The sequence below is a fragment of the Acartia tonsa genome, chromosome 7 (assembly GCF_053477335.1).
Source record: "Acartia tonsa isolate MP-2025a chromosome 7, ASM5347733v1, whole genome shotgun sequence".
Classification (NCBI taxonomy): Eukaryota; Metazoa; Arthropoda; class Copepoda; order Calanoida; family Acartiidae; genus Acartia; species Acartia tonsa.
Genome location: NC_137266.1, coordinates 26,490,234 through 26,515,282, shown reverse-complemented (window position 1 = coordinate 26,515,282; position 25,049 = coordinate 26,490,234). Strand labels below are relative to the sequence as shown.

General features: G+C 36.7%; 2 protein-coding genes across 4 annotated transcripts in view; one reads left to right on the top strand and one right to left on the bottom strand.

Moving 5' to 3' along the window:
- The window catches only part of LOC145325161 (uncharacterized), a 79,095-nt gene that overhangs the window by 13,892 nt on the left and 40,154 nt on the right, over window positions 1-25,049 (bottom strand). Inside the window, exons 9-17 of the mRNA XM_080168021.1 lie at window positions 17,663-17,711; window positions 14,034-14,091; window positions 13,681-13,763; window positions 13,249-13,304; window positions 12,819-12,886; window positions 9,802-10,036; window positions 6,431-6,490; window positions 4,447-4,582; window positions 1,880-1,942 (exon numbers count right to left, since the gene is read on the bottom strand). Coding sequence (XP_080024147.1) covers window positions 1,880-1,942; window positions 4,447-4,582; window positions 6,431-6,490; window positions 9,802-10,036; window positions 12,819-12,886; window positions 13,249-13,304; window positions 13,681-13,763; window positions 14,034-14,091; window positions 17,663-17,711 — 808 coding nt within the window. The remainder of the gene's footprint in view (window positions 1-1,879; window positions 1,943-4,446; window positions 4,583-6,430; window positions 6,491-9,801; window positions 10,037-12,818; window positions 12,887-13,248; window positions 13,305-13,680; window positions 13,764-14,033; window positions 14,092-17,662; window positions 17,712-25,049) is intronic.
- On the top strand, window positions 20,342-24,784 carry LOC145325159 (uncharacterized). 3 transcript variants are annotated; one of them, XM_080168018.1, is made up of 2 exons: window positions 20,342-20,417; window positions 20,456-24,784. In XM_080168018.1, exon 2 carries the CDS (start codon window positions 20,958-20,960, stop codon window positions 24,210-24,212), a length of 3,255 nt encoding a protein of 1,084 aa, XP_080024144.1. In that variant the 5' UTR covers window positions 20,342-20,417; window positions 20,456-20,957; the 3' UTR covers window positions 24,213-24,784. The 3 variants fall into 3 exon arrangements, with proteins under 3 accessions (XP_080024144.1, XP_080024145.1, XP_080024146.1); XM_080168019.1 differs by having other exon boundaries at window positions 20,359-20,417; window positions 20,467-24,784; XM_080168020.1 differs by having other exon boundaries at window positions 20,392-20,436; window positions 20,467-24,784.

The following is a 25,049-nucleotide window of genomic DNA, read 5'->3' as shown; positions in this document are numbered from 1 at the left end:
AAAAGAGCATAACGTACTCCAGCAGCCAGAAGCAAAATACTCTGTTTAAAAGTGAAGCTTTTCCAAAATTAGGGTCCTATCGATTTCAAACTTTGTATGATGTTTCCTATAACAGTTAGGTACGATTTAGAAAGCCCAGCAAATCTATAATCATTACCAAGTAATCCTATTACAACAAGGTTCTATGTTATAAGCGAAGCATATCTATAAACAAGTCCTAAAAATAAAAGTATGCCCCATATTACAGTATCATCTATTTATGCAGTTTTGCAACAAATTTAATTACAATATTGTTTGTACTTATGCATTATTATTCTGAATATTCAGTTCGGACAATCTGCAAGTGTTAATATTCAATTGTCCTTTCATTTCAGAGCTTCGCTTTTATAGATGTTGTCCTTCTTGTTTCACTACAATTATAAGCTTTAATGATAAATTAGCATGAAAATAGTTTTTCATTGAATATCTGTAATAATCTATAGAAACGATTATTTAGTTACATTAAAATCTCGAACATAAAGAGGTTTATATTTAGGCTTACCCCCTCCCCCCCTCATCATTTGGTGCGATAGAAATTGAAAATATTCATTACTAACTTTATTTCAAAGTCTGAATAAATATTTCCTATATTTTGCGTCTTTTATTTATATGTATTAAATCTCACATTTTGACTTTAAAAGCGCGTTTAAAAGATTTTCCTAACAAACTTTTCGTGCACCCACCCTCAGAAAACGCGCTAAAAACCCCTACGGGGGCGCGGGGGGGTAAGTGAAACCAGTACAGGCGATTATAATATGTCTATGGGTAATCAAATATCGTATTTTTAGCCGGTGGCAACCTGTGAAAACATGTTTCCGCTTACTGTCTACTCAAATGTTGATTATAAAACAAACAAAATAAAACTAAAATCTTAACTTCAACTAGAATTATTTAGGACTTATCTCTTTAATTTTTGTTTTTTTCTTTTATATTGTCAAAATACATGTAGTGCATGACTCACCTGAAGTTATTTTGTCTAATTACGTTAATTCTAAGAGATTTTATAATACTTTTAAAATTGTTGGTGAAACACGAAAAATATGTCTTTTTCTGAACGAAAATTTTTGCATTTCCTGACTTTCAGGCATTAGAAAGCTTACTTAAAAAGAGTATTTTTCCGATTCCTTTGAAATCTGATGTACATTGGGTATGATAATACTCATAGAATGATTGAAACTTGATTTGGGGGTGGTGAATTGAATCCCCTTGTTGCCCCTATGTGCAATGTTATAATATGCGGCAGTAAATGCACAGCAAGTCTCAAATGGCTCTGTCTGCCCATAAATCTTGCTAATCACCGTAAATTGGTTTCAAAATATTAAGACCTATAAATCACAAATGTATATAAAAAGATCTAGAGGGATTTAAAAAGGTGAGCTAAGCAGATTTTTATTTGTTTACAAAAATATAGACAGTATATAGCTTTTAGACAGTACAAAGGTGATAATTCAATAATTTGATAGTGATTAACGAGAACAAGAAGCGCAGCAATAACAAATCTTTATTTGAATTAGGATTAGGAAATCGTTGTAAATTTTTTTGTTTATTTCTAAATTCGTAACTTACTTTCATTTTAAAGTAAACCCCAATTCTTGAAATAAAGTTAAAGCTTAAACACTCTGGTATGAATTACAGACGAGAAAACAAAAAAGCTTATAGATTTGCACTACTTTTTGAGATGAACATCCTAAAGTCAAATTCTTAAAAATAATTAAATCTTAATCATTAAAAGTAAACATTTCAAAATGTCCCAAATTACCGCCTGCTTAGTCAAACATGAAACAAAGTCCTCAAAAATTCTTTGTAGAAGATCCCAATCCTTAAAAAAAATAGAAATTACCTGTAAACGCTTGGGTTTGAGTTGCTGTGTGTAGAAATCAATGTATTGCTGAGAACAGACAAACTATAATATTTATCACATGTCTCATATTTAATATCAGAAGCAAGTGATTGCTAAAAAGTCTTAAAATCTAATATTTGAAAAAGAATGGAGTAAAAAAAATGGATTAAAAAAAACCTAGAATTAGAATTTGGTCCAAATGTGCTATGAGGTACACAAACACTATTTTTTTAACAAGAGAAATTAAGTTTATAAGTAGTTCAGCATTTAATTATCTATTTTATTTCAAAAATGTAGTGTTTGATATACAAAATAAAGTTATTAAATTTTGCCTATATCTCTGATTTTAATATGGGAATGGGTTGAAAATCATTGATAATTCAGTTTAATCATTTTTATTGAAGTCACATGTTTCTAAATTTGATATTCATGTACTTGGGAGTTTTAAATTAGTTTATATTTAAAATAAAATAAATTAAATCTTTTAAGCATCTACTCACTTAAATACTTACATTCTTAGCTATATCAGATGGCAATTCCTGTGATAAACAGGCATAAATATGAAAGTGGCATCATGTAAATGCGTCCATTTTAGTCGCTAAGATAATGAAATTACAATAAAATTGCAGTCAATCTATAATTGTAAAGGTTTGCTCAGCTTTGCTTTTATGAGTGCATTCATCCTTTGCATTTTTGGACTAATGTGTTTAAAATGGTCAGTTTAGTTATGATATTTAAAAGTGGCGTCGCTATATAATCTGTTTAATGTAAGAACAAATGATGAAACTACAGACTAAAGACACTTCAGCATGTGCTCGTTTTAAATTGTTTTAAATATGCAATGTGCATTCATTCCCGCACAACACGTGTTACATTATCAAAACATCACAACTGCATAAAAATACAATAATACAAACTAGCCCCTTCACAGCTGCTTTACTTATATTCAATTATCCCCTTACATTTATTTGATATTGTGTTATTATTGCAAATATGAAACACCTTGCAATTGTGATAATATGATGAAGTGATTGCACATCTATATATATGCATATGTCTTATTGTATTTACCACTTAGTGCTTATTGTTCCAGAGTGAGAGGGATAAGATATTGGGGAAAAGTTTAAATTTCTAAAATTTTTATTTGTAGAAATCTGCCTAATAAATGTTACGAGAAAAGCGTTTAAAGTAGGTTAATTTATTGTTGATAAGTTTCCTTTAAATATGTATCATAAATAAGTCACCGAATAAAAAACCAACCATTAGATTGCAATTTCTTTGTCTAGAGTCCTATTTTTCATTTTCGTATGCTAATATGTTGTGCTTGGTTACAATCCAAAGGCATTCCTAAAAATAAGGATGTCTTATATCTGGCATAGCAGCAGTAATTACTTTTTTTTTAAAGGCATAAAAACGGCGTTGCTACAAAAGACCAACTCTACAAAAGACCAACGCCTACAAAAGACCAACTAGTCGGTTCTACAAAAGACCAACTAAACAAAAGACCAACTCTACAAAAGACCAACGACTACAAAAGACCAACGACTACAAAAAATCGTAATGCTAGAAGGTCATGGCCGCAGAGCTCGGCCCCCTGGCCTGCCTAGCCGCGGGCGCTCGGACCCCTTGCCTATAACCTAACCTAACCTATATGTAATAATGTATGAATGTTTAATGTACATTTACTTAATTATAGTTTAGAATTTCGTGGATTTACAAAAAGTGGTTGGTAGATTTTTTTCTTTAAATTTTTAATATTTTTTTACAATATTTAGGTAAGGTTAGGGTAGGTTATAGGCAAGGGGGCCGAGCGCCCGCGGCTAGGCAGGCCAGAGGGCCAAGCGCTGCGGCCATGGATTGATAATGTATTACTTTATTAATAAATTTTATGTTTATATAACAATGTATTTGTTGGTCTTTTGTAGGCGTTGGTCTTTTGTAGAGTTGGTCTTTTGTAGCAACGCCATAAAAACATTTCCCTATTCCCCTGATTTTTTGTCTATTGTGTGTTTAATGGGGTTAATTTAAAGTCGTTATGCCCCTTTTAAGATCAATTTAAATATTGAATTTTATTTTCAAATAAAATGAAATATTTTGTTCCGAAATATTTAACACGTATGGAGATATTTAAAATAGATGGATAATACAATTGCAGTGACATTAAGATTCATACCCAATTATATAAAGTTATGGATTATTAGAATAAGGATGACTACATACTAACGAACATTAACAAATAAAGTCAGCGCTTATAATGTGAAATGCAATATTAATTCAAAATATTAAAATAATTTGCCTTGTTATATTAGGAATCTATTTAATAGGACAATTTATGTAAAAAAAATAAACTACAGCGAAACAAAAAAATTTTCATGAACTTCTTTGTAAAAAAAATCAGAGCAGACTTAAATAAAACAAGAATTTTAGTGCAATGTTTTAAGAGGAGTTTAATTCTATAGGACTATTTTTAACAAGCATAAGTATCCTATTAGAGAATTTCAAAAGTTGGTTTATTGAGTAACTGCGTTACTAACATTATAACGTAATTATTGGACATGTAAAATTGCCTGTCATTGGGATTATTATGGTGATGGACCCCAAGATGTTGTTCATGTTTACGGGAGTGTGGGTGGTGTACCCCTCCCCCCACCCCGTCGTCGGATTTGGTCGAGCCGTTGCCGCTTCCTCCAACACTGTCAAAACCTAAATGAAAATGTTGATTAAGATCATTAAACGGCGTCTTAATAGCCCCCTAAGGTCTTCAAAAGATATTGTTTGTGTAACAAAAAGGCAGGTAGGAAAGAATGCAGTTTTAAATAATTTTCCAGTATGGCTTCGAAACCGATTATTATCCGCCGGATTAGAACAAGTTCTAAGCCACAGAGAAAAATCATGTATAGAATCGTAACACAGACAGCTATCCACGAAAATAAAAATAATAATATTATTATTCATACCAGTTTTGTTAGCCCGGTTTTGTTAATCTATCTGGAGCTAGTCTTAGATTTTTTATATAATATCAGCGGAAAGCTGTTTATAACGTAATAAATAACTATTCCATTTATTTTTACAAACTTAAATAGCTACAGAAGGCCAAAATGATTTTACTGGTAAAACATAAAATTTTTATTTCTGTAGGCAAAATACTTTACTTTTTTCCACTGCTGTTTGTCTAGAATTGACTTTTTTGGATGTTTATCTATAATTAGATGTAAATTGAAAAATAATGTAAAAATCAGAGCTTTTTAAATTCCTTTCATACATCATTAGGCCCCAATGAGGCGTTATTAATTTGAGCATTTTGATGAGAAACTATGGCTACTTTAAGAGGCCTTACTTTTTTATCTAGATAAAAGGAAATGTAAATAAATCAAAAAAAACTAAAGTATTATATAATAAGATGATTCAACAATTACATATAACAGTAAACTGAAACTTAATACTAAAATGATTTTTTAATTGGTTTTTATTCAAAGAAATATTATTATTGAATAAATTCACATGGAAGAGTAAATAGAATACATTAAAAAAGGCAAAAAACTGAAACTTATTTTTCTCTTTTCCAATATCTTATAGTGCATGGTCATTTTATCTGATTTAGAAATGGGTAGCCAAGTGGAAAAAAGGTGGTTCATTAGGAATTATATAAAAATGTTATTTTTATTTAACAAGGATACTGATATCCATAACTAGCACAGTGACAAAAAGTTTACATCAATTTAGATGAAGTAATAAAAAATAAATCTGATATCAGCTAATGTTACAATTTTAAATCTTAAAATCCGTCCATTTCATTTCGGTGATTTTTGTTAAAATACTTGAATGGACAGACGTGTGGTATTACATTAGATACTACAAAATACTAAAGAACTAATCCGTTAACAAGCTTGCTTCTAATTTAGTTGTGGAATCACTTCTACACATGCATTATTAATTCATAAGAACCAAATATTATTACAACAGCATAAATAGCCCTTTTAATTTTGTTTCCCTTAAATCTTACAAGATTCTTTGGTTATTTACCTATTTGCTATTGTGTCTTTAATATTTAACACAATGTTGATTTAACAATATGCAGAATTGAATACCCACCTCTAATTTTGAATGAGATAAGGCTAATATGGTAGTTTTTAAGATTCCTTATCAAAACAAATCTAGAAAATTTTCTGACAGATCACTCTAAAGATCAATGCGGTTTTTAGATTTTGTAGCGAAGCTACTTTATAATTATCAATTGTATGTTATTACATCAGGGACGGACAAACTAACCAGCAAAAAGGATATAAAGTGTAGATCCCCCCTAGAGGTACTATCTAGGGGCACTTGAGAATTTCGATTGCGACTCTCCCCTTCTCAAAAATAGTTTTAAAAAGAAAAAATGTACAAAAATTTCCTTGGAGGGTGGTGGTAACCTCCCTAAAAGTAGTTATAAACTAGGACCTAAGAGAAGTTTTATTGTAAAAGAGAACCATATCGGCTCATATATCCTTTAATATAGACAAACACAGAGACAAACATCATGTTACTTTTATATATAACGATAAAACTCACCTGATTCTGGGTTCGAATCATTAGAATCTATGGAGTTAGACTTGTCCTGGCGTTCACTATCTGAAATTTAAAAAAAGAATGTTAGTAAAAAGTTAAAATGATATAATAAGTTCTGTCTGTTTCATTTAATGCATTATTATTCTAAGACAATAGTTTGGAAAGAATTTACTTTATCTAATCTAACCAAAGTTATCTGATGAGTTTTTATTTAAGTTAAAATGAAAAATTTGAAAATAAATCTATGTTGATATTTAGTTGAAAATTGCTATGCTTTTGAAAATGTATATTAATATTAAATTTATGCTAAAATTAATGGATTAAACTACGGATCATGACACCAATTTAAAAATGTATGTCAACATGTGTCTATCTATCTATCTGTCTCTGCACGTTTAAAATGTTAATCTTGTTAGGAGCGTAGCTACTCAATAACTAAAGTATATTCGTCCGATGCTCCGTTAAAATGGAGGACTCAATCGGTTCATCTGTTTGTGAGATCTTAGCGGACAAACAAGAATCTTACTATTCTATATACAATGTACTTGATACATTAAACCTAATATTGTTCATATCATTACAGTAAATAGACATACAAGCACAAACAAGTATATAGTCGCCTCCAAAAAAAATCAAGCTAATACTACCAAAAATGCATAAATTGACCTATAAAATTATAGAAATAAAATTGGGACTTGTTCTCTACCCTGTTGAAATGAATTATGGCACTGACATTCAATATGTAATTGGTACATCGACAATTCTATGTTAATTAGAATTTGCTCCCTGTCTAAAATTCGTGTCGTTTTTATGTCAACAAAATTATTATATATGCAGTTATAGTGGCATTATTATGTCTGCAACCACCACTTTTTATTTAAGTATGCCATCAGTGCTACTTTAACCATATCTCAGATATAAAAGCGTTTTTGATATTTTTGCCAACATTATTATCAACTTTAAGCATTACTAACAGAAACTAGTATCTACCTTGCAACAAATTATTGATATAATAACAGCAACACAGTCTAAGAGAGTAACTAGTAATTCTTGGTTGGATTAGGCAAAAAAAATTAAAGAGTGAGATTATTATCACACTTGACGTCTAGACCTAAATTATCATATAAATTCGCCAATAAAACTAATAGCGAAAACTTAGTTAAAAATAGCATTAAGCATGTCCTTTATTTAAAATAGTGTGAATCTTTAAAAACTAACATTTAAAAAAATAGTATTTAGAAGAAAAAAATTGAAGTTGATTTTACAACAAAAAATGTTATTTTATTAAACCAATTGATTTCTCTATTTTAGGAAAGCTTTACAAAGTTTTTTTTTACTTTCATTATTAAGTCTTTGGAACTTGTAAGGTTTAATACTTAGATGCTAATGGCGCTATGCTAGTAATGCAAAATTAAATTTGTCTATTTTGAAGAACAACTTTATATCAATGTATAGCAGAATTAAAAACTAGGGCTAGTCGTTGGCTAAAAGGGCCTTCTAACACTTAATCACTGTATGTGGGTGTTTAATTTCTTGATAATCTTGATTTCTATTCTTATGCTTATCATAAAGATATGATAACAAAAACACAATCTAGTTAAAAGAAAATTAAGTGTAAGATATAAAAAGAATGAAAACATCCACAAAAACGAAGCTCAAAAAAGAACACACGTTTAGAACACATTTAGTTTATTTATTATACTGTCGTTTTGCGAAGTTTGAAATCAATGGGACGATGCTAATATGAATACACCGCGCTGTACGGACATAAACTTTATGTAGAAAATGTAGGAAAATTATGATAAATCGTCTTAACCCTAAACTTGACAAATCAAGATAGCCATTTTAGCCTTCAACGCTTTGGCTTTTAAATCTTGACCAGCCTTTAAACTGAGGCAGATATGAGTGTTCTAAAAATAAATTGGTATAACAAAAAAATCAATCAATATACAATTACTATGTATACAAAAGAAGTCCTATAAAAATTAATTTTAGGCGGTTGCCCTTAAAATGCATTTAGAGCACAGATTGCCCCCCTTCTAATCTAAAAGTATTCGAAGTTGTTTTTTTACCTAATAATAGGTTAGGTTATATTGCGTACAGTTTGAACCCGCATGGGGTTAGGTGTAAATAAAAGAAGAGAGAGGGGTTTCAGTACTCGCTAGGAAATTTGAGGGAAAGTATGATTTTCTATTACTATATTGCTCATATCAATGTTCTATTTTTGGCATTAAATTGTTTTCTCCTTGTTGTTCTTGCCCCTTTAAATTCTTTGTAAATTTGAAGTCAGAATTTTGGAATGTTGTTTTATTGTACACTATTTAATCCTGTTATTTATAGGGCACCCTGTTTATTTTTTGTGCTATTATTATATTAACACAAGACGTTATAATGACATAAACAGCATCACTAAGTAACAATTATTATTTAGTTTAAATCTAAAGTTCTCAAAAATTGTCAGTCGTATTGAGGTGTGTTTTTCAGGAAAGATTAAAATTTATTTTAAGATGGGTTTATGCTATTTTGTCATCCACAGATGTGTAGGGCATATTATCAACATGCTTTTGACTTTCAGAATTATTTAAGTTAAAAGATTTATTTGGTGTATGAACTATATGAACGTTAGAAAAATCATGGTATATTCTTTTTTGCAAAGATTATACGTATGTCAAGTCAAAATTAATGTATTCATTTTAAAACGATGAAATCTAATCTTGCATAAGCTTAACTGCTTTGGAATATAATTATTGAACTCATGCTAAAGTTTATATCAAACCTTTCTCTTTTTCGTAGCCACTCTATAACAAATGTATATATCTACTAAATTTGTACTTTGTCATAGTATTTGATAGGGAACATTTTAATAAATGTATCTGTGCTGAATGGTTAAAGGTTATCTTTTAAATTTCATAATGATTTGTTTTTTGGAAGTAGCTGACCTTGTTAAAGTAGAAAGAAATCAATCTTTAAACTGAACTTTCTAATGAGACCAGTTATTTAATTTCTAAGCAAAAAATAATCATATGGCATTTATAAACAAATATTTTTTGACCTAATCTTAAGCAAATCAAGATTTCAATATAAATAAATAAAAACAAGTATGGCAACATTCATAAAAGCGTAGATCTGAAATAAGACAGTAGGAGAAACAAACAATAACATTTGTAGAGTATTTGTAGTCTAAACAATATTGTTTATAAATTTGTTTCAAAATTACTTAAATACAATTGCTATTTAAATTTTTTGGACTAGATTCTTTGCTTATAATAGTTTACCTTGTCGTCCCAGAATTCATTAGTCCAAAAATCTTAAACGGACGAATGGGAAGACACTTAATACAGAAAAGCTGACTCTGAGTTAAAATAAATACTCACCCAAAAGTTTTGTATAAGGATCATCCTGGAAGCTGGACAGGCAAAGTCCACCCTTGGGCGACATCCCAGCATCGGCTCGTGGAACACGTTGAATAGAGCTGTACACTGGGCTCTCGGCTGTCAGCGGCGAGTGGTGGGGTGCGCAGGATGCCGCGTTCTCCATTGACAGCTTTGTCTCGACACAGCTGTTCCCGCGTAATTCTGCCAGCAGACTCAGTTGCTCATACTTGTCCTGTTGGGTTACATGTCAGTGATCAAATATTTTAGTAGGAAAACTAATCATGGTTTAATTCTCCAAAGTTATAAAGCCAACCAATAAGAGAAAGTTTGAGTAATTCTAGTTTGTGACAAGCAATCAAGGTTTAACTCTCCAAAGCCATCTAATGAAAGAACGTGTTTATAAAAGTTTGGGTACCAGTCCCAATCCCATCCCTCTCTGTATAAATAGTTTTATTTTTATCTAAAGAATTTATTTCTTATGAATGTTTTTATATGCTTCGACTTTATCCTTTCATAACCTAATCAACTTTCTTTGAATTATTTAGTGTCTAGAAAATGATGTTTTGAAAGGATTTATAAAATGATGTGTCAATAATCCATCAAAACTTTTTTCAAAACAAGGTGGGCGCGTGCTACAGTCAGCTTTTATCAATGTCATTTACATATCTATAACTCAATTTTTGGTAGTTTTCTTCAAAGTGCCCTGCAGAGCACAGAACCCCCCTCCTCCCGTATTTATTTTAAAATAAGTTAAAACTAATTCACTTCAGGGAAGGTAAGAAAGACCCGCTGGGGTTAGGCATAAAGAATTAAAACTACCTCTACCTTATTTTCAATTCATTTCAACTTAGGGGGGGGGGGGGTTCTGTGCTCACTAGGCACTTGAGGGAAAGCCCCTCTTTTTTTCAATTATGTTGTTTTGATAACAAAGAGTTGTGGACGTGATAACCAAAACAAAGAGATTATGTAGTTAGGTCAAAGAGTATTTGATAATCTAAATCGGGAACGTTTGGTTTAAGAGTAAGAACATATTTTTAACTCAAATTAAAATCAATATATCAAAAGTATTGATGACAATTCACTTTGTCTGTCAGTCCGCCCGTTGGTCTGCAATGCAACGCCATGGGGTAGATTGAGTATACTATTACTCACTAGTTGCAAATATAATTGCCTTTGTCTGATTGTCTGCTATAAAACTAGTTATATTAATTGAATTTTACCAACTAACCATTTTTTCATCTTTCACACTTTTTACCATACTGTTAATTGTTAATCTAACCTTTTAAAGGACAATATCAAAATTAAGCATATTATCTTTCATCTAATAATTAAATTCAGCAATGCTTTCTGTCTGGCAATTTATAGAGTGAGGACAAACAAATTTATGGCTTGCATTAATAAAAAACACTCTTTATGACAAAATAAATGCAAAAAGTCCTTTGTTACGTTCAGATTTAACACTTTGCAACCTCTCAATGATTCAATTAGACTCTTTTTGATCCAAACCAATTAAACATTGCTAGCACCATAAAATAGATTTAATACCCCCCCCCCCCCCCCCCGTAATTAGCTTTACAAAAATAAAAGGATAGAAATTTTTCCACCATTCAAAAAGCCCTAAATATTTTGCTTCATATGTTGAAATTAAAGAAATATTATCATAACCAAACTTTAAAGCATTAGGTATTGTCATATATCTTATAAATAAAATTACATTATCCTACTAATTAATTTTAAATTTGGAAAATCTTCCAATGGCCTATCCCTAAATGCTAAGGAACAATGACTTACCAAAAAAGGTTGAATTGTATCTTTTTATCTGTGACAACTCATTATTTATCAACAGTTTATACACAATGTTAGATTGCCAAAAAACAACAAGGACAATTATGTCCATGTAGGAAGGATACTTTGGAACTCATTCTCCTATTCGTTGGCATAAAAAAATGGGGGGTTTATATTAGATCTTGATTATTTTGCACAAAGTAAAAGCTGATTAGTCCACAGAGTTAATAATTGTCTCATTTAAATTTTTTGAAGGGGGGGGGGGGGAGTATTTCAATTTTCTTCCATTGTCTTGTCCCTTATTATTAAGGAGAATTGCCTAAAAAAGATACAATACATTTGAGATTGTCAGAAGTTAACCTATAGTAACATTTATGGAGTAACCCCGCTTACAAAGTGCTCAAAAACACTGTTAAATCACCACAGATTAATTTAAACCAAAACAATGAAAAGTTCTTAAAAATTTAAATTTCATTTTGCATAGCATTAAAAATCTTTAAAAAGTTTAACTAATCAATGAACGAAATTTTAAAGTGAATACCAATGCTTCAAAAAAATGGAAATACTTTTTAGGCATAGTCCATTCTTGAGATTGTTAGTTTTTGGTTTGATGGTTGACAGATAGATTTAACACTAATGTAAGAAATACTAACAAACAATTCTCTACCACTCATTAATTCTACCATAAAATAAAATCTGATATCAACACTTATGTTTAAAAAAGAGATTGCTTTAATGAAAATACAATATATAGGATGGCGATTTTCCTCTTATTTTTTCATTTTCTTTTCCTTCCTCATTTTCGGTGAGGTTAAGTAAGATAAAAAGCCCTACATGGTGCCTCTTTCTAGTGCCCACTTGATATAAATTTTTTAATAATTAAAAAAATGGTGTGAGGGAAGTCTTTTAAACCTTACTGTTATTTTCTTTAATTTGAGCTTGTTATTGCCAGGGAGGGAGGGAACATTGGGGTCCTTTAAGTTTATAATAACGATTTATTATTCGTTGACTCAATAACTTTGGGGACTTTTATTGATTTTGGTTGGTTCATTAAACTAAGTGTCCAAATGTTTTTAACCACTAATTGTAATCTAAAGAAGGATTTTTACAACAATTTTAGGTATCATTTTTGGGGATGTACATCAATCTATCGTCCAATGTTGTACGTTATTTCTGTGTTACTTCCTATCATTTGTTACAATCTGTATAGCTATGATCACTGAACATTCCTGGTGGGACATGTAGGACTTAGATTCATCTGGTATGGGGTTGGCACATCTTACATAACTTGGATCAGTACCTGGATAGATAGGTAGATAGATAGATAGGCTGATATGTAGATAGGCTGATATGTAGATAGGCAGGCAGATAAATAGATATAATTATAGAAGATAGATATACAGAACGATAGACAGAACGATAGACAGATAGATAGACAGATATATAGAGAGATAGATAGACCGATATAAAGACAGATACATACACAGCTAGAAAGACAGATAGATATACATACAAATAGAAAAATAGACAGATAGATAGACAAATAGAATAGATAGAAAGATAGAATAGATAGAAAGATAAATAGACATATAGAATAGATAGAAAGATAGAAAGAAAGATAGAATGGATAAATGATGAAGAAGTAGATAGTTTTATTCTAACCTGGATCATAACGCAAATTCTTAGCCTCGAGCTTACTTCTCAAAACACAATTTGTCCTGAACGTAAATTAATTATTTTAAAGAGAAAACTACAAGTTAGAAATAAAATTTAAAATGATATGCCTGAAATCCATACATACATTATGTTAATGAAAGGTTAGGTACTTTTTAAAATTTAGCGTCGATGAAAATATTTGACGAGCATGTTAACTTGAATATAAAACAGCTTAGGTATGTAAAGAAAAGTAACGTTACATACATAGAGACAAAAAGAGCAAGGAGGTCTAAGGGGTGTTTTTTGGAAATTCCTTAGATTAGCAACACCCCCCCCCCCCCTCCATGACCCAATGAAAACCCTCATTTAACCCCCATTTAAAGTTATATATAATTTCACTTTGCATGTTCAACGTAAATGCGTAAAAAAAATAATTACCTTATGACAGCGACAAGAGCAATGATTAGTATGAGTAAAGCTCCGCTCATAACAGCTATGATCACGTAGGGAACATTACCAATCTAAAAATAATAAGTCTTTGATTTGTGTTGGTTTGTTGGTTAATTGTACGAAAATTTTAGTAATAGCCAGGGAGGAAGTGGACTTTTGACTGTAAATTATCAGACACCAAACTTTATTAAATAGTTTGTTTAAATTAGAAGTGTTCTATTTTTTCCTACCATTAAATTTGCAGAAGGAAAAATTTTGTGAATCATTATTGGATATTTACATCAATATAAATCTATTGTCTTATCCCTTTAGATCCCTGCAATAGATACAAAATAAATTACCAATTCTTGACTTCTTGGAACTCTTGTTTCAATAGCTGGTGCTGATTGTCTATCCTCCCTAAAATAAATATATTACAATCAATGCATATCAATATATGTCTTTTATAGCATGGCAGACATACCGACAGACTATGTTAGTTGTATACTAGATGCTCTTTAAAAAAAAATCTATAAATATAATGTATAACCAGACAACTACCTAGATCCCTTTGTTGGGGACTTTTTCGTTTACTAGCAAATATTCCCGACGCTATTGGTTGATTTTCAAAGATCCAATTGAAATTGGGGGTGGGAACACACAGTTATTTAAACCATTCCCCATCTATTGTTTTACTATTTTGTAAGGGAGTATTCACACAAAAATCAGAAGTCTATCTTAAACAGAAGACTAGAAAATCAGCTAAGTGTTATGGACTGACGGACTGCCCTAAAAGAAACTTAACAATAGCACCATATACATTTTATAAAGGCATATTTTAAATATTTGCTACATTAAGTAGACACAGCTTACTATCAAAAATGTATATCAATTAAATATTGTATTGTGTATTATTTATTATATTGTATATTTTGATTAGTCAGTATACTTTATCTAATTTCGGATCATGTATGATACGACAAAGAAAGCTGGAAAAGGGATGAGGGTTATACTAAATAACAGAGATAAGGAGGCTTAGATACTTATAATCTGAAATAGCCAAGACTTGTCAGTCAGTCAAAACGCATAATAAATAAACAAATAATGGATTAATGTTTGTTCAATTGTTTGGCCGCTTGTAGCTTAAAGATTTCAGAAAAAAAACCTTTTTCGTATTTTCGACATAATTCCAAATTTCTCTAGTTTAGAAATATTTAATTTGATAATTCTATAATATAATATACAAATTTTATTTATTTATTGATATAATCTAAAATATGGATAGATTTAGATCAAATATGTAGACAAGAGGACACTAAATATACAAATTACAATATTTACATGTATTTCTAAATACAGGGTGTCCCAAAAAATATTTTTTTTCTAATTTAAACAAAAACCTACATAGCAAAAAAGTAAATTATTGCATAGCAATATTGGCAGTTTTCCGCGGATTATAAAATGAAATATATAAAATCAATTCAAGATGGGAAAACAGGAACTAATTTTATGATTTTTATTTTACATTCTGTTTTAGTCGAAACGATACAAGATTTTTTGGTAGCCCTGAAAAACCGTTTCAATCCAGTGGAAATGGAGAGGATTCGGAGCATTAGATCAGTTCATTAAGTTTATAAGCAAAGACATTTTTGTGGAGCACTCTGTACAATATTTGAATATATATTTGGTTTTGTCATGATGCAAATTGAGCAAATGAGATCATACAAGAACAATTATGTCCACAAGTAGCGGAGCAATGGCACTACATTAACTCTAAAGTATGCATGTATGTATATGAGATTGCGAAAAGTGCATTACTTTCTAAGTGACGCACAGTCTTACATACATCATCTACAATACTTAAAATAATGTACTAAAAATATTTAGTAAAATTTAAAAATGAAAACCTAATAGTGTGCTCTTTGTTCGTAGTTATGTAAATAAACATAATACTGTGCTTATAAGATTATGGCTGTGGCCCGAACATGAAAAGTGAACTAGGAATATAGTGGGGATATAAACAATATTACTAAGACAAAATGTGATGAAATACATATAATTAGGGAGGTGTAGGACACTGGACTGTAAATCTTACTAGAACCCTTTCTCAATGGTTGGTTTTACTTCTAAACCTTTGACTTCCATATTATATAGGGATTGGGTGGTTCAAACTAGAAGTGTCCAAACTTTTCAACATCAATCAACAGTATGTACATCAATTCATTGCCTATTGTCTTATTCCTTTAGTTCCTTAAATATGATAAAAATCTAACATGTATGCATTTATTGTTATAAATTGAAAATAATAGCCATACATGAGATACAAAGATGCAAATAATTTGCGGCATGCAATGATATACAGGGATATGGTAATGGATAATAAATCAATAATTCCCCAATACTTTTCGTTTTTAATTTTAGTATTAGATATAATTGGCATGGGGGCATTAAATGGAAAGAAAAAAATTAAAAATCTTACATTAACCGTCTCTACTTCCCTGCAAGCCAAATTTCTTGTGTATATTTTATAAATTTATGGAAAATACTCTAAATTGCACTTTTTCAAACACTACATTTGCGAAAAAATATTCCAAATTGCGAAAAAAGACACACAAAACAATTTTTGCTGTCCTAAAGTACAAATGACAACTGAATTATTTAAATTTTCTGCGTTAAAAAAAACATCTTAGTCAGTTCAACCTATTAACTTCCATGTAAAAAAAACACGCCTTTTTTATTTAAAAGCTGCACTACTTCGAAGTTTATCATTCTTGTTTTATTTAAAATTTAAGGTGCAAAATAGGCAATATTGAATTGACCCCCAAAAGTTGTAAATTTTAATAAATATTTAACTATTTGCATTTCTTACTATTTATGCAATGAAAATATTAGACTTAAACTATGCAATACTTTAAATCTGTTGTCTATTTTAATTGAAATTAACGGCAATTTTACTTGTATTTAAAATGGATCATAAACAACCTTCAATTTTTGTATGCATTTTTTAGTTGAGGTTTAATTACATGAATTTATTATTACTTTGATCTTACACCAGATTATCATTAACTCTATTAAAGAGAAACTTTTAGCTAGCTAAAATAACGATTTCCGAATCCACCCCCTTTACCCTATCTTATTTTCTCTCATGGATGAAAGAACTGACCAATAAATGATGTCCATTTTAGCGACCTAACTTGACAACAATATTTCCTCTGTAATTATATCTTCGTGTAGTATATTGGTTTAATACGGTTCCACGACAAACGTAAGAGTCCCAAACGTCAGAGTGGAAAAACATCAGAGTGGACAAACGCAAGAGTCCCAAACGTCAGAGTGGGACAAACGTCAGAGTGGACAAACGCAGGATTTTTGGGACAAACGTCAGAGTGGACATTTTATAAGTAAAACGTATGAGTCTCGATTTTATAATCATTAAAGCGCTGCGGCTAGGTAGGCCAGGGTGCTGAGTGCTGCAGCCAGAGTCATTTTCTTTATGATTAGGTTAGGTTAGGTTATAGGCTAGGGGGCCGAGCGCCCGCGGCTAGGCAGGCTAGGGGGCCGAGCGCTGCGGCTAGGTAGGCCAGGGTGCTGAGTGCTGCAGCCAGAGTCATTTTCTTTATGATTAGGTTAGGTTAGGTTATAGGCTAGGGGGCCGAGCGCCCGCGGCTAGGCAGGCTAGGGGGCCTAACTGTCTATTTTTTGTCATATAATTAAAATAGCATAGACTCTGATGTTTTACTTAAGCAATGTCCACTCTGACGTTTGTCCCACTCTGACGTTTGTCCCACTCTGACGTTTGGGACTCTTGCGTTTGGGACTCTTGCGTTTGGGACTCTTGCGTTTGTCCACTCTGACGTTTGGGACTCTTACGTTTGGGGTAGGACCGTTTAATACAACATTTAGTTAGTACCCTCCCCCTCCCTAACACTTCAAAAAAAAAGATAGAAGAGGGGGGTAAATGTGTTCTAAATGAAAATATTGTGGAACCTACCTGATAATAACATCTGTACAGGTGCACGTCTCATTGTCGAATGATAAGCCTAAAATATATTTTCTGATTACAATCATATTTTAAGCGCAGCAACAGTGCAATTATAGCCTGTCCGTAAGTCCATAATAATAACTCTATTCAAATAATTATATGATTGATAAAATGCGATTCAGCTGATGATACCAATAATTAACATTAAGTTTACCAAATGTATCTTATGATTTTATGTTTTAATTTTGTAAACAGATCGTTTTTTACCTTCTAGGTTTCATTTGTGACTTATGGACGTAATTGAGCTCGTTGAAACTTTATTTTAATATAACTAAAGTACTTTTGATTTATACAGAATTTAACAAAATATATTGACGTACAGTGAAAATATAAAAAAGGTTATAAGTAAAAATGTAATTATTAAAGAGAAGTTATAACTTCGACAAATATTGTAAATGTGGTATGCGGCAGCTCTGGACCATGCAGAAACCAAGACATTATAGTGATGCTACGCACCTAGTTAAATCCTGTTATTCTACAATTATGAAGCCACCTGAAAAGATGTCAGATAACGGTACTGATTTTATCTCTCAGTTGTCCTGCAAATGGAGGGAGGGGTGTTACCCCTCCCTCTCCCATCTTAAGCACCGGAACCTTCCCCTTCAACCACCAAGTTATCAGCACCACCTCAACCCTGAGGATAAAGGATCTAAACCTGCCCCCACACAGACTGTTGTTGTCACAAGTAATCATCAAACCTTCCCTCTTTAGTACCCAGACCTACCACTCAACCCCTCTATGCTTATCTACCTATTGTGCTGCTCCATGGGCTATCCTGCCTGCCCCAGACAGGGATAGCCATCTACCTAACCATTGCAATTATCTATGTTTTACTGTATGATTTATCTTTAACCATCTTTATTCCTAATCCATATGTATTTATATTATGGTTAACTGTATTCTTAATCCCCCCCACCCTTTCCAGGGATGGGGAATCATGATTGCCCAAACTGACTATTGTATATGTATTATAATGCTTTTATGTTATGATCATTTATTCCTATCCATGTAGTTATTGTTTGTTGTATATAGCTTTAGTATCCTTTACACCTTCAATAAAGTGACAACTGAAATAGATGTTGATTCTTGTCTAGTGAATGCTAGAGAAGCGTAGCTTCTCTATAGTAAGGTGTCCACATCTGTTCACACTGCCGTAGTCTTTATTCGAACTCTGGTGTCTGCCATTTACCCTAGGCAGATACCACAACTTTGGTGACAGCTGTGTGAGATTACGGCGAACCACAAGTGTAGAGCAGACGCGCATCTGAGGCTAAGGTACTCCCAGCAGTGAATCTGGCAAAACTGACGCAAGCAACCTGAATTACCCACCCTGGACAGCAAAGTTTAACTCTGCATCCGGCAGTTGTGGAAGCGAGACAGCGAAATTTGATGAATAACCGCGAGCAGCGCTGATATCTAACGGAGAATTGAGCGCCAAAAGGGCTGAAACAGGCCTGCGGACCGGCTGAAACAAGCCAAATAAGTGTAAACGGCTGAAAATAGGCCAATTTTACTGCAAGAGATAGCAGGATCCGAACCAGTGGCGCTAGCAGGACGGGACATTCCCTGCCGCCATCAGCTGGATTTGGATAAGCGGCGCTAGCAGGACGGGACATTCCCTGCCGCCGATAGGCTGAAACACGCCACATAGCTGCAAGCGGCGCTAGCAGGACGGGACATTCCCTGCCGCCGATAGGCTGAAACATGCCACATAGCTGCAAGCTGCGAGCTAACATACGAGTGTAGTGCACCAGAACAGAGAAAAACTACGTCAACCCCGAGTATCCTGAGAGGCTACAACGCAGCCACCCATCTAGAAAACAGATATTATATCACATTTTCAGGGATTACCACCCTAGTGTGATGGCCAAACAATAGATTTATGAGCAAAGCTTGGCAAACAAATTGTTGTGTTGTGATAAATCTAAGAATAGAACAGGCTTGGATTATTGTGTATTGTGATAACAGCTAAAAATAGAACAGAGTTGGTAAACAAATCTGTTATGCAATTGTGATAAGGACAGAAATAGAAGCTAGATGTAACATAATAAAGACCCTGATATACAATCAAAACAATCTCAAGCCCACAGCACAACAACAACAATACACCCCTTATTCCAAGGGAAGGGGAGGGGCCCCTCTCCATTGAAGGCAAATACAATCAGGGTGATATAATAGATAAACCTAGGATTAAGAAGAAAAGGCCCTATTACACCAGCACACAGTTACCCCCCTCCCTCACAGGGGGAACGGACGGAGTTACCCCCGTCCCCTCACGCGCTTCCCCCTTCCTACCCACACTAGACTAAGTCCGTCTGTAGTGTGGGGCTAGCGATCGGACACACAGAGCGCCATTCACGGATAGCGCAACAGAGTGCGGAAAATATCATAAATCCAACGGACGAAGCGGACCAATGAGAGAGCGAGTTGAGGGGTGAGAGCGCGTTTTCCCCGTGTGCGCGGATTTGACGGCGCGGACGCGCGTTACAAGGACAGGAGATTCCACGCACACACACACACACACACACCCACACAGGAGAGGGGCCATTCTATAGCATACATCAGAGATATTTTTTTAGGAGAAAAACTTGCAAGCTCCTCCCTCCCTGTCTACAGTGTGATAAAGAAAACTAAACCAGTTCCTTAAACCCGCTCAGACCCTCAACATCTTCCTAGCCTGCCAACCCTACTTCAAAGCTGAATGGTTAGTGAAACAAATATATGTATATATAAATACCCAAGTGATAAATAAGGTTGTTTTTTTGTATCATGGGTACAAGTAAGTGAATACTAACCTCACCAAACAACACTGGAAACTGATATGATAACTGAACGAAAGTACGCCCACCCTGTGGACATAGCCTGACTTGCTGCCCCACACTGGGCAGTGGTGGTGTGTACCTGGACCATCGACCTTCATAGTTGTGAACTATATACAGAGGAAGCGTGATTTTTTTGAAGCAAGGAGGAAAAGCTATCTAGCTCTGGGGATATTCCTATACACGTATATATATATATATGGGCGTGTAGCCATGTATATATATAGATAACCTACCTATCCATATATCCACTAGCGGATACGCTCCTAGAGACATCTGTGATACCTAACATATTCCCTGTTACCTTTAAGCTAAGATCCGCTGGTTGCCACAGAAATCAAGAGCTATACTGGAAAGGAGAACAACTCAGGCTCAACAGTTAAACAAGACGCTGGCACCAACAGACCAACCCCCTACTACTTATCATGGGGGCGCGCCAGCCACAGAAACTCTTGAGCCAGGAGGACCGAGCCTACGGCTACGTGGACTACCACCCTAATTACACAGCTATAGTATTTATACTAGGGGTGAGCCGGCTCGAACCTCCTTGCGGTGCGGCTACTCTACTCTGCTCCTATATCTACAAGATACTGCTTCTGTTATTACTTTGGCCTACTGTGTCGAGTACAGTGAACATCAAACACATGCCAGGTCACAGACCCCTGGTCCCTGAGATGCCCTTGTCTGGAAGGGTGACTGAATGTCCGCTGCACAGCTCCTGTTCAGTTGGTGCTCAACGTACGAGAAATAGCAATACTGGACTGGGGGTTGCTGAACCTGTAGGTGTCCTCCTGGGGGTGTTGAACGATGCAACTGAGCCTAATGAGAAGGTGACAAGCTTCAGAGACTTAGTGGCCAGCCCCAAGATGGACACTACTACCAGAACTGAGATTTCAAAGGGGCCCAGCCCTAGGGCCAGTACCACCTGTTTCTGGGGTGGAAAGGTCCTCCCTGGCACTGGCCTCACCAATCTGGAGGATGGGGAGCTGTCCCAGGGGAATAGGCTCTTCACCCAGATGCCCGACGCGTACCTGGGGGTGGGGGAGCCGCCACCCAAGCCTCCCTGGGAGCCCCCAGGCATGGAACGACTGGGGACCGGCCTAAGGATGGGGACTGGTGACCTGCTGCAGTGGAAGACTTTACCCAGCACGGAGAGAGCAGGGTTGACCAGCAGCAGTGAGGCTGTTCCCCCACATTCCAAGACCAGATGCCGCTACTCTGTTGAACCACTGCACATGTCCCAGCCAAGTTCCCCCATGCTGCTGAAGATGGAGGCCCACCAGGATGCAGAGCTCCAACTAGGAAAGTCAATAAGAAGGCCACCCCTTGCCAAAACCAGAACCACCGCAGGGGCTCCCCACCAGCCGCTGACGGAGCCTGGCAGGGACGCAATACTAGCTGGCAACTCTGGCCCAACTCAGGTGGCTACCAACAGTCTGCTGACAGTCCGGAATACAGTTCAGGCTACCATCAGTATGGCATCTTCTGGGCCTTGCTGGTCCACCTGTGGGTACCTGTCCACACACTGGCCACAGGTACCCCCCAGAGATCATAGCCCCCTTTCCGACTGGCACCATCAACAGCCTTTGCTACCAACCACCTGGCATACCCAGAGGCAGGATCCCTCATGTGGAGAAGCACCTGCAGAAGCTAAGGCCGAGGCTGGCCTCGCCACCCAGGGGAGGAGAGCCGCTGTTGGATGGAAGGAACCTGTGTGTATGGGGAGGAGGCTGAATGTAACCAAGGAGCCACCACAAGCAGCCCAGCACCGCCTGACCCCTAGTAGGGGAGACCCTGTTTGTCAGCTGGTGCCCCAACTGGAGGAGGAGAGACCTGGCAGGTTGATACACCCTGGGGAAGCCGGCCTGATGGGACCCAGCTGGACGAAGGGGCGCTGCCGCTTCAACGGCCACACAGCCGCCAAGTGTAGAACCGGTTGGGACCGGGCAACGAAGAAACACCAGGCCGCCCAACAACCTGCATGCAACCAGTCTGCCACCCAGGTCCACCTGGAGGGAGATGCCCAGCCGTCACCCCAACTAGCTGCCGCCGCTGGGGCCGCGGCTACCCAGGAGTCTGTGGCTCAGATTGGGACCATGGTGGCCAGGATCAACGTGCTGGGAGGAGCGGCTGAACCCAACCGGGTTGGCCTGGACCTCAGCCGCAACCACAGGGGACCGGTGTCCGTAACCCCTGTCACCCCCAGCAAGAGCCGAGGGGCGCTACCCAGCGCCACCGGGACGGTGTACGGGGAGGCCCTGGCGGCCGCCGAGTGGGAGAGGCAAGAGGCGCTAGCCAGCGAGTCTGAGTCGCTGTATGGGACGCCAACCGGCGTCGCCACCTGGAAGGAACGAGAGGTGCTTCCCTGCACCACCAAGCTGATGTCTGGGGCGACAACCGTCGCCGCCACCTGTGAAGACTGGGGGGTGCTATCCAGCGCCCCACGCTGGTGCCTGGGGCGACAACCGTCGCCGCCACCGAGAGACCTGGACCCCTGTGAAGACTGGGGGGTGCTATCCAGCGCCCCCACACTGGTGCCTGGGGCGACAACCGTCGCCGCCACCGAGATACCTGGACCCCGGAATGAGCCCGCAGCCCCAGAGGAAGGGGTGACACCCGTCACCCCCAGCCAGCCAGAGCCCCCAGCCAGCAGGGAGAGTCCAGCTGTCCCTCACCTTCAACTGCATCCAGCTGTCTACCTCCCTCAACCAAGCCAGGGTAATTGTATTGCACTGGTGTACCAGGAAGTTTGGGCTGGGCCAAACTTGCCTGCGCCCCCTGCATCTGCCCCAGGAGCCAGGGTATCAGCCATTACCAGCCAAACTGAAGAAGCTTTGACCGCTGCCTGGGGAGTAACACAACTAGATGCGCCAAGTGCCGAGCCTAACCATAGAAGTAGAGGATCCCCAACAATTATGTCTACCCAAGATGGAGACAATGTGCCTGGACCCCTTCAGGCTAGGGGAGGAAATCCGGAGCCTTGTGCCTCCAGTCCACTAGCAGCAGTGTCCGTGGATGGGCCTGTCTCCCAGCCAACTAGAGCGGAGCCACCCTTGCAGATCCAAGACAGCCTCCGGCATAAAGGGTGGACTGTTACCTTTCCCTACCCCGCAGGTCGGATTGCCATGCACCACCCTGCCAATGTCCAGAATGAGCCTGAAGGAGGCAACGCTCCTACAGTATGCCAACCACCACCTGCCCGCGTTGACAGAGACCCTGGAAGCCGAATGAACCTGACCAGCCCCGAGGGCGAAGAAACTGCGCCTGCATCCAGTAGCCAGCCTGCCAGCAGCAAGGTGACCAACACGATGGAGACCACCAGCCCAGTGGAGAAACCTGCAGAGGTGTACACCAGGCGGCTGTTGGTCCAAGCCCCCTCATGTGCTGTGCCACCCCTGGAGGTTGCCAGGGTGGCCTCAGAGGTACACATCCAACGGCCAGAAGATCCAACAGGACCAGCTACTCCAGCAGATATAGCCGATTCCGTTAGACCTGGGGAGGGCTGGAGTCCACCACCGTCCAGCAACTGGTATCCTGGCGGACCCATTCCACAAGGACAACAAACTGAAGGGCGCAACCACTGTCGGAAGTCTGGCGGTGCAGACAACCCCTCCAGCCTTCCGAGGGGAGAGTTGTGGTATGCGGCAGCTCTGGACCATGCAGAAACCAAGACATTATAGTGATGCTACGCACCTAGTTAAATCCTGTTATTCTACAATTATGAAGCCACCTGAAAAGATGTCAGATAACGGTACTGATTTTATCTCTCAGTTGTCCTGCAAATGGAGGGAGGGGTGTTACCCCTCCCTCTCCCATCTTAAGCACCGGAACCTTCCCCTTCAACCACCAAGTTATCAGCACCACCTCAACCCTGAGGATAAAGGATCTAAACCTGCCCCCACACAGACTGTTGTTGTCACAAGTAATCATCAAACCTTCCCTCTTTAGTACCCAGACCTACCACTCAACCCCTCTATGCTTATCTACCTATTGTGCTGCTCCATGGGCTATCCTGCCTGCCCCAGACAGGGATAGCCATCTACCTAACCATTGCAATTATCTATGTTTTACTGTATGATTTATCTTTAACCATCTTTATTCCTAATCCATATGTATTTATATTATGGTTAACTGTATTCTTAATCCCCCCCACCCTTTCCAGGGATGGGGAATCATGATTGCCCAAACTGACTATTGTATATGTATTATAATGCTTTTATGTTATGATCATTTATTCCTATCCATGTAGTTATTGTTTGTTGTATATAGCTTTAGTATCCTTTACACCTTCAATAAAGTGACAACTGAAATAGATGTTGATTCTTGTCTAGTGAATGCTAGAGAAGCGTAGCTTCTCTATAGTAAGGTGTCCACATCTGTTCACACTGCCGTAGTCTTTATTCGAACTCTGGTGTCTGCCATTTACCCTAGGCAGATACCACATAAATAAGATACTACATTTTTAACGGGCACTAATATAGGTTCAGTAGTTAATGCTTTTAAGTTTACAAAGTCCG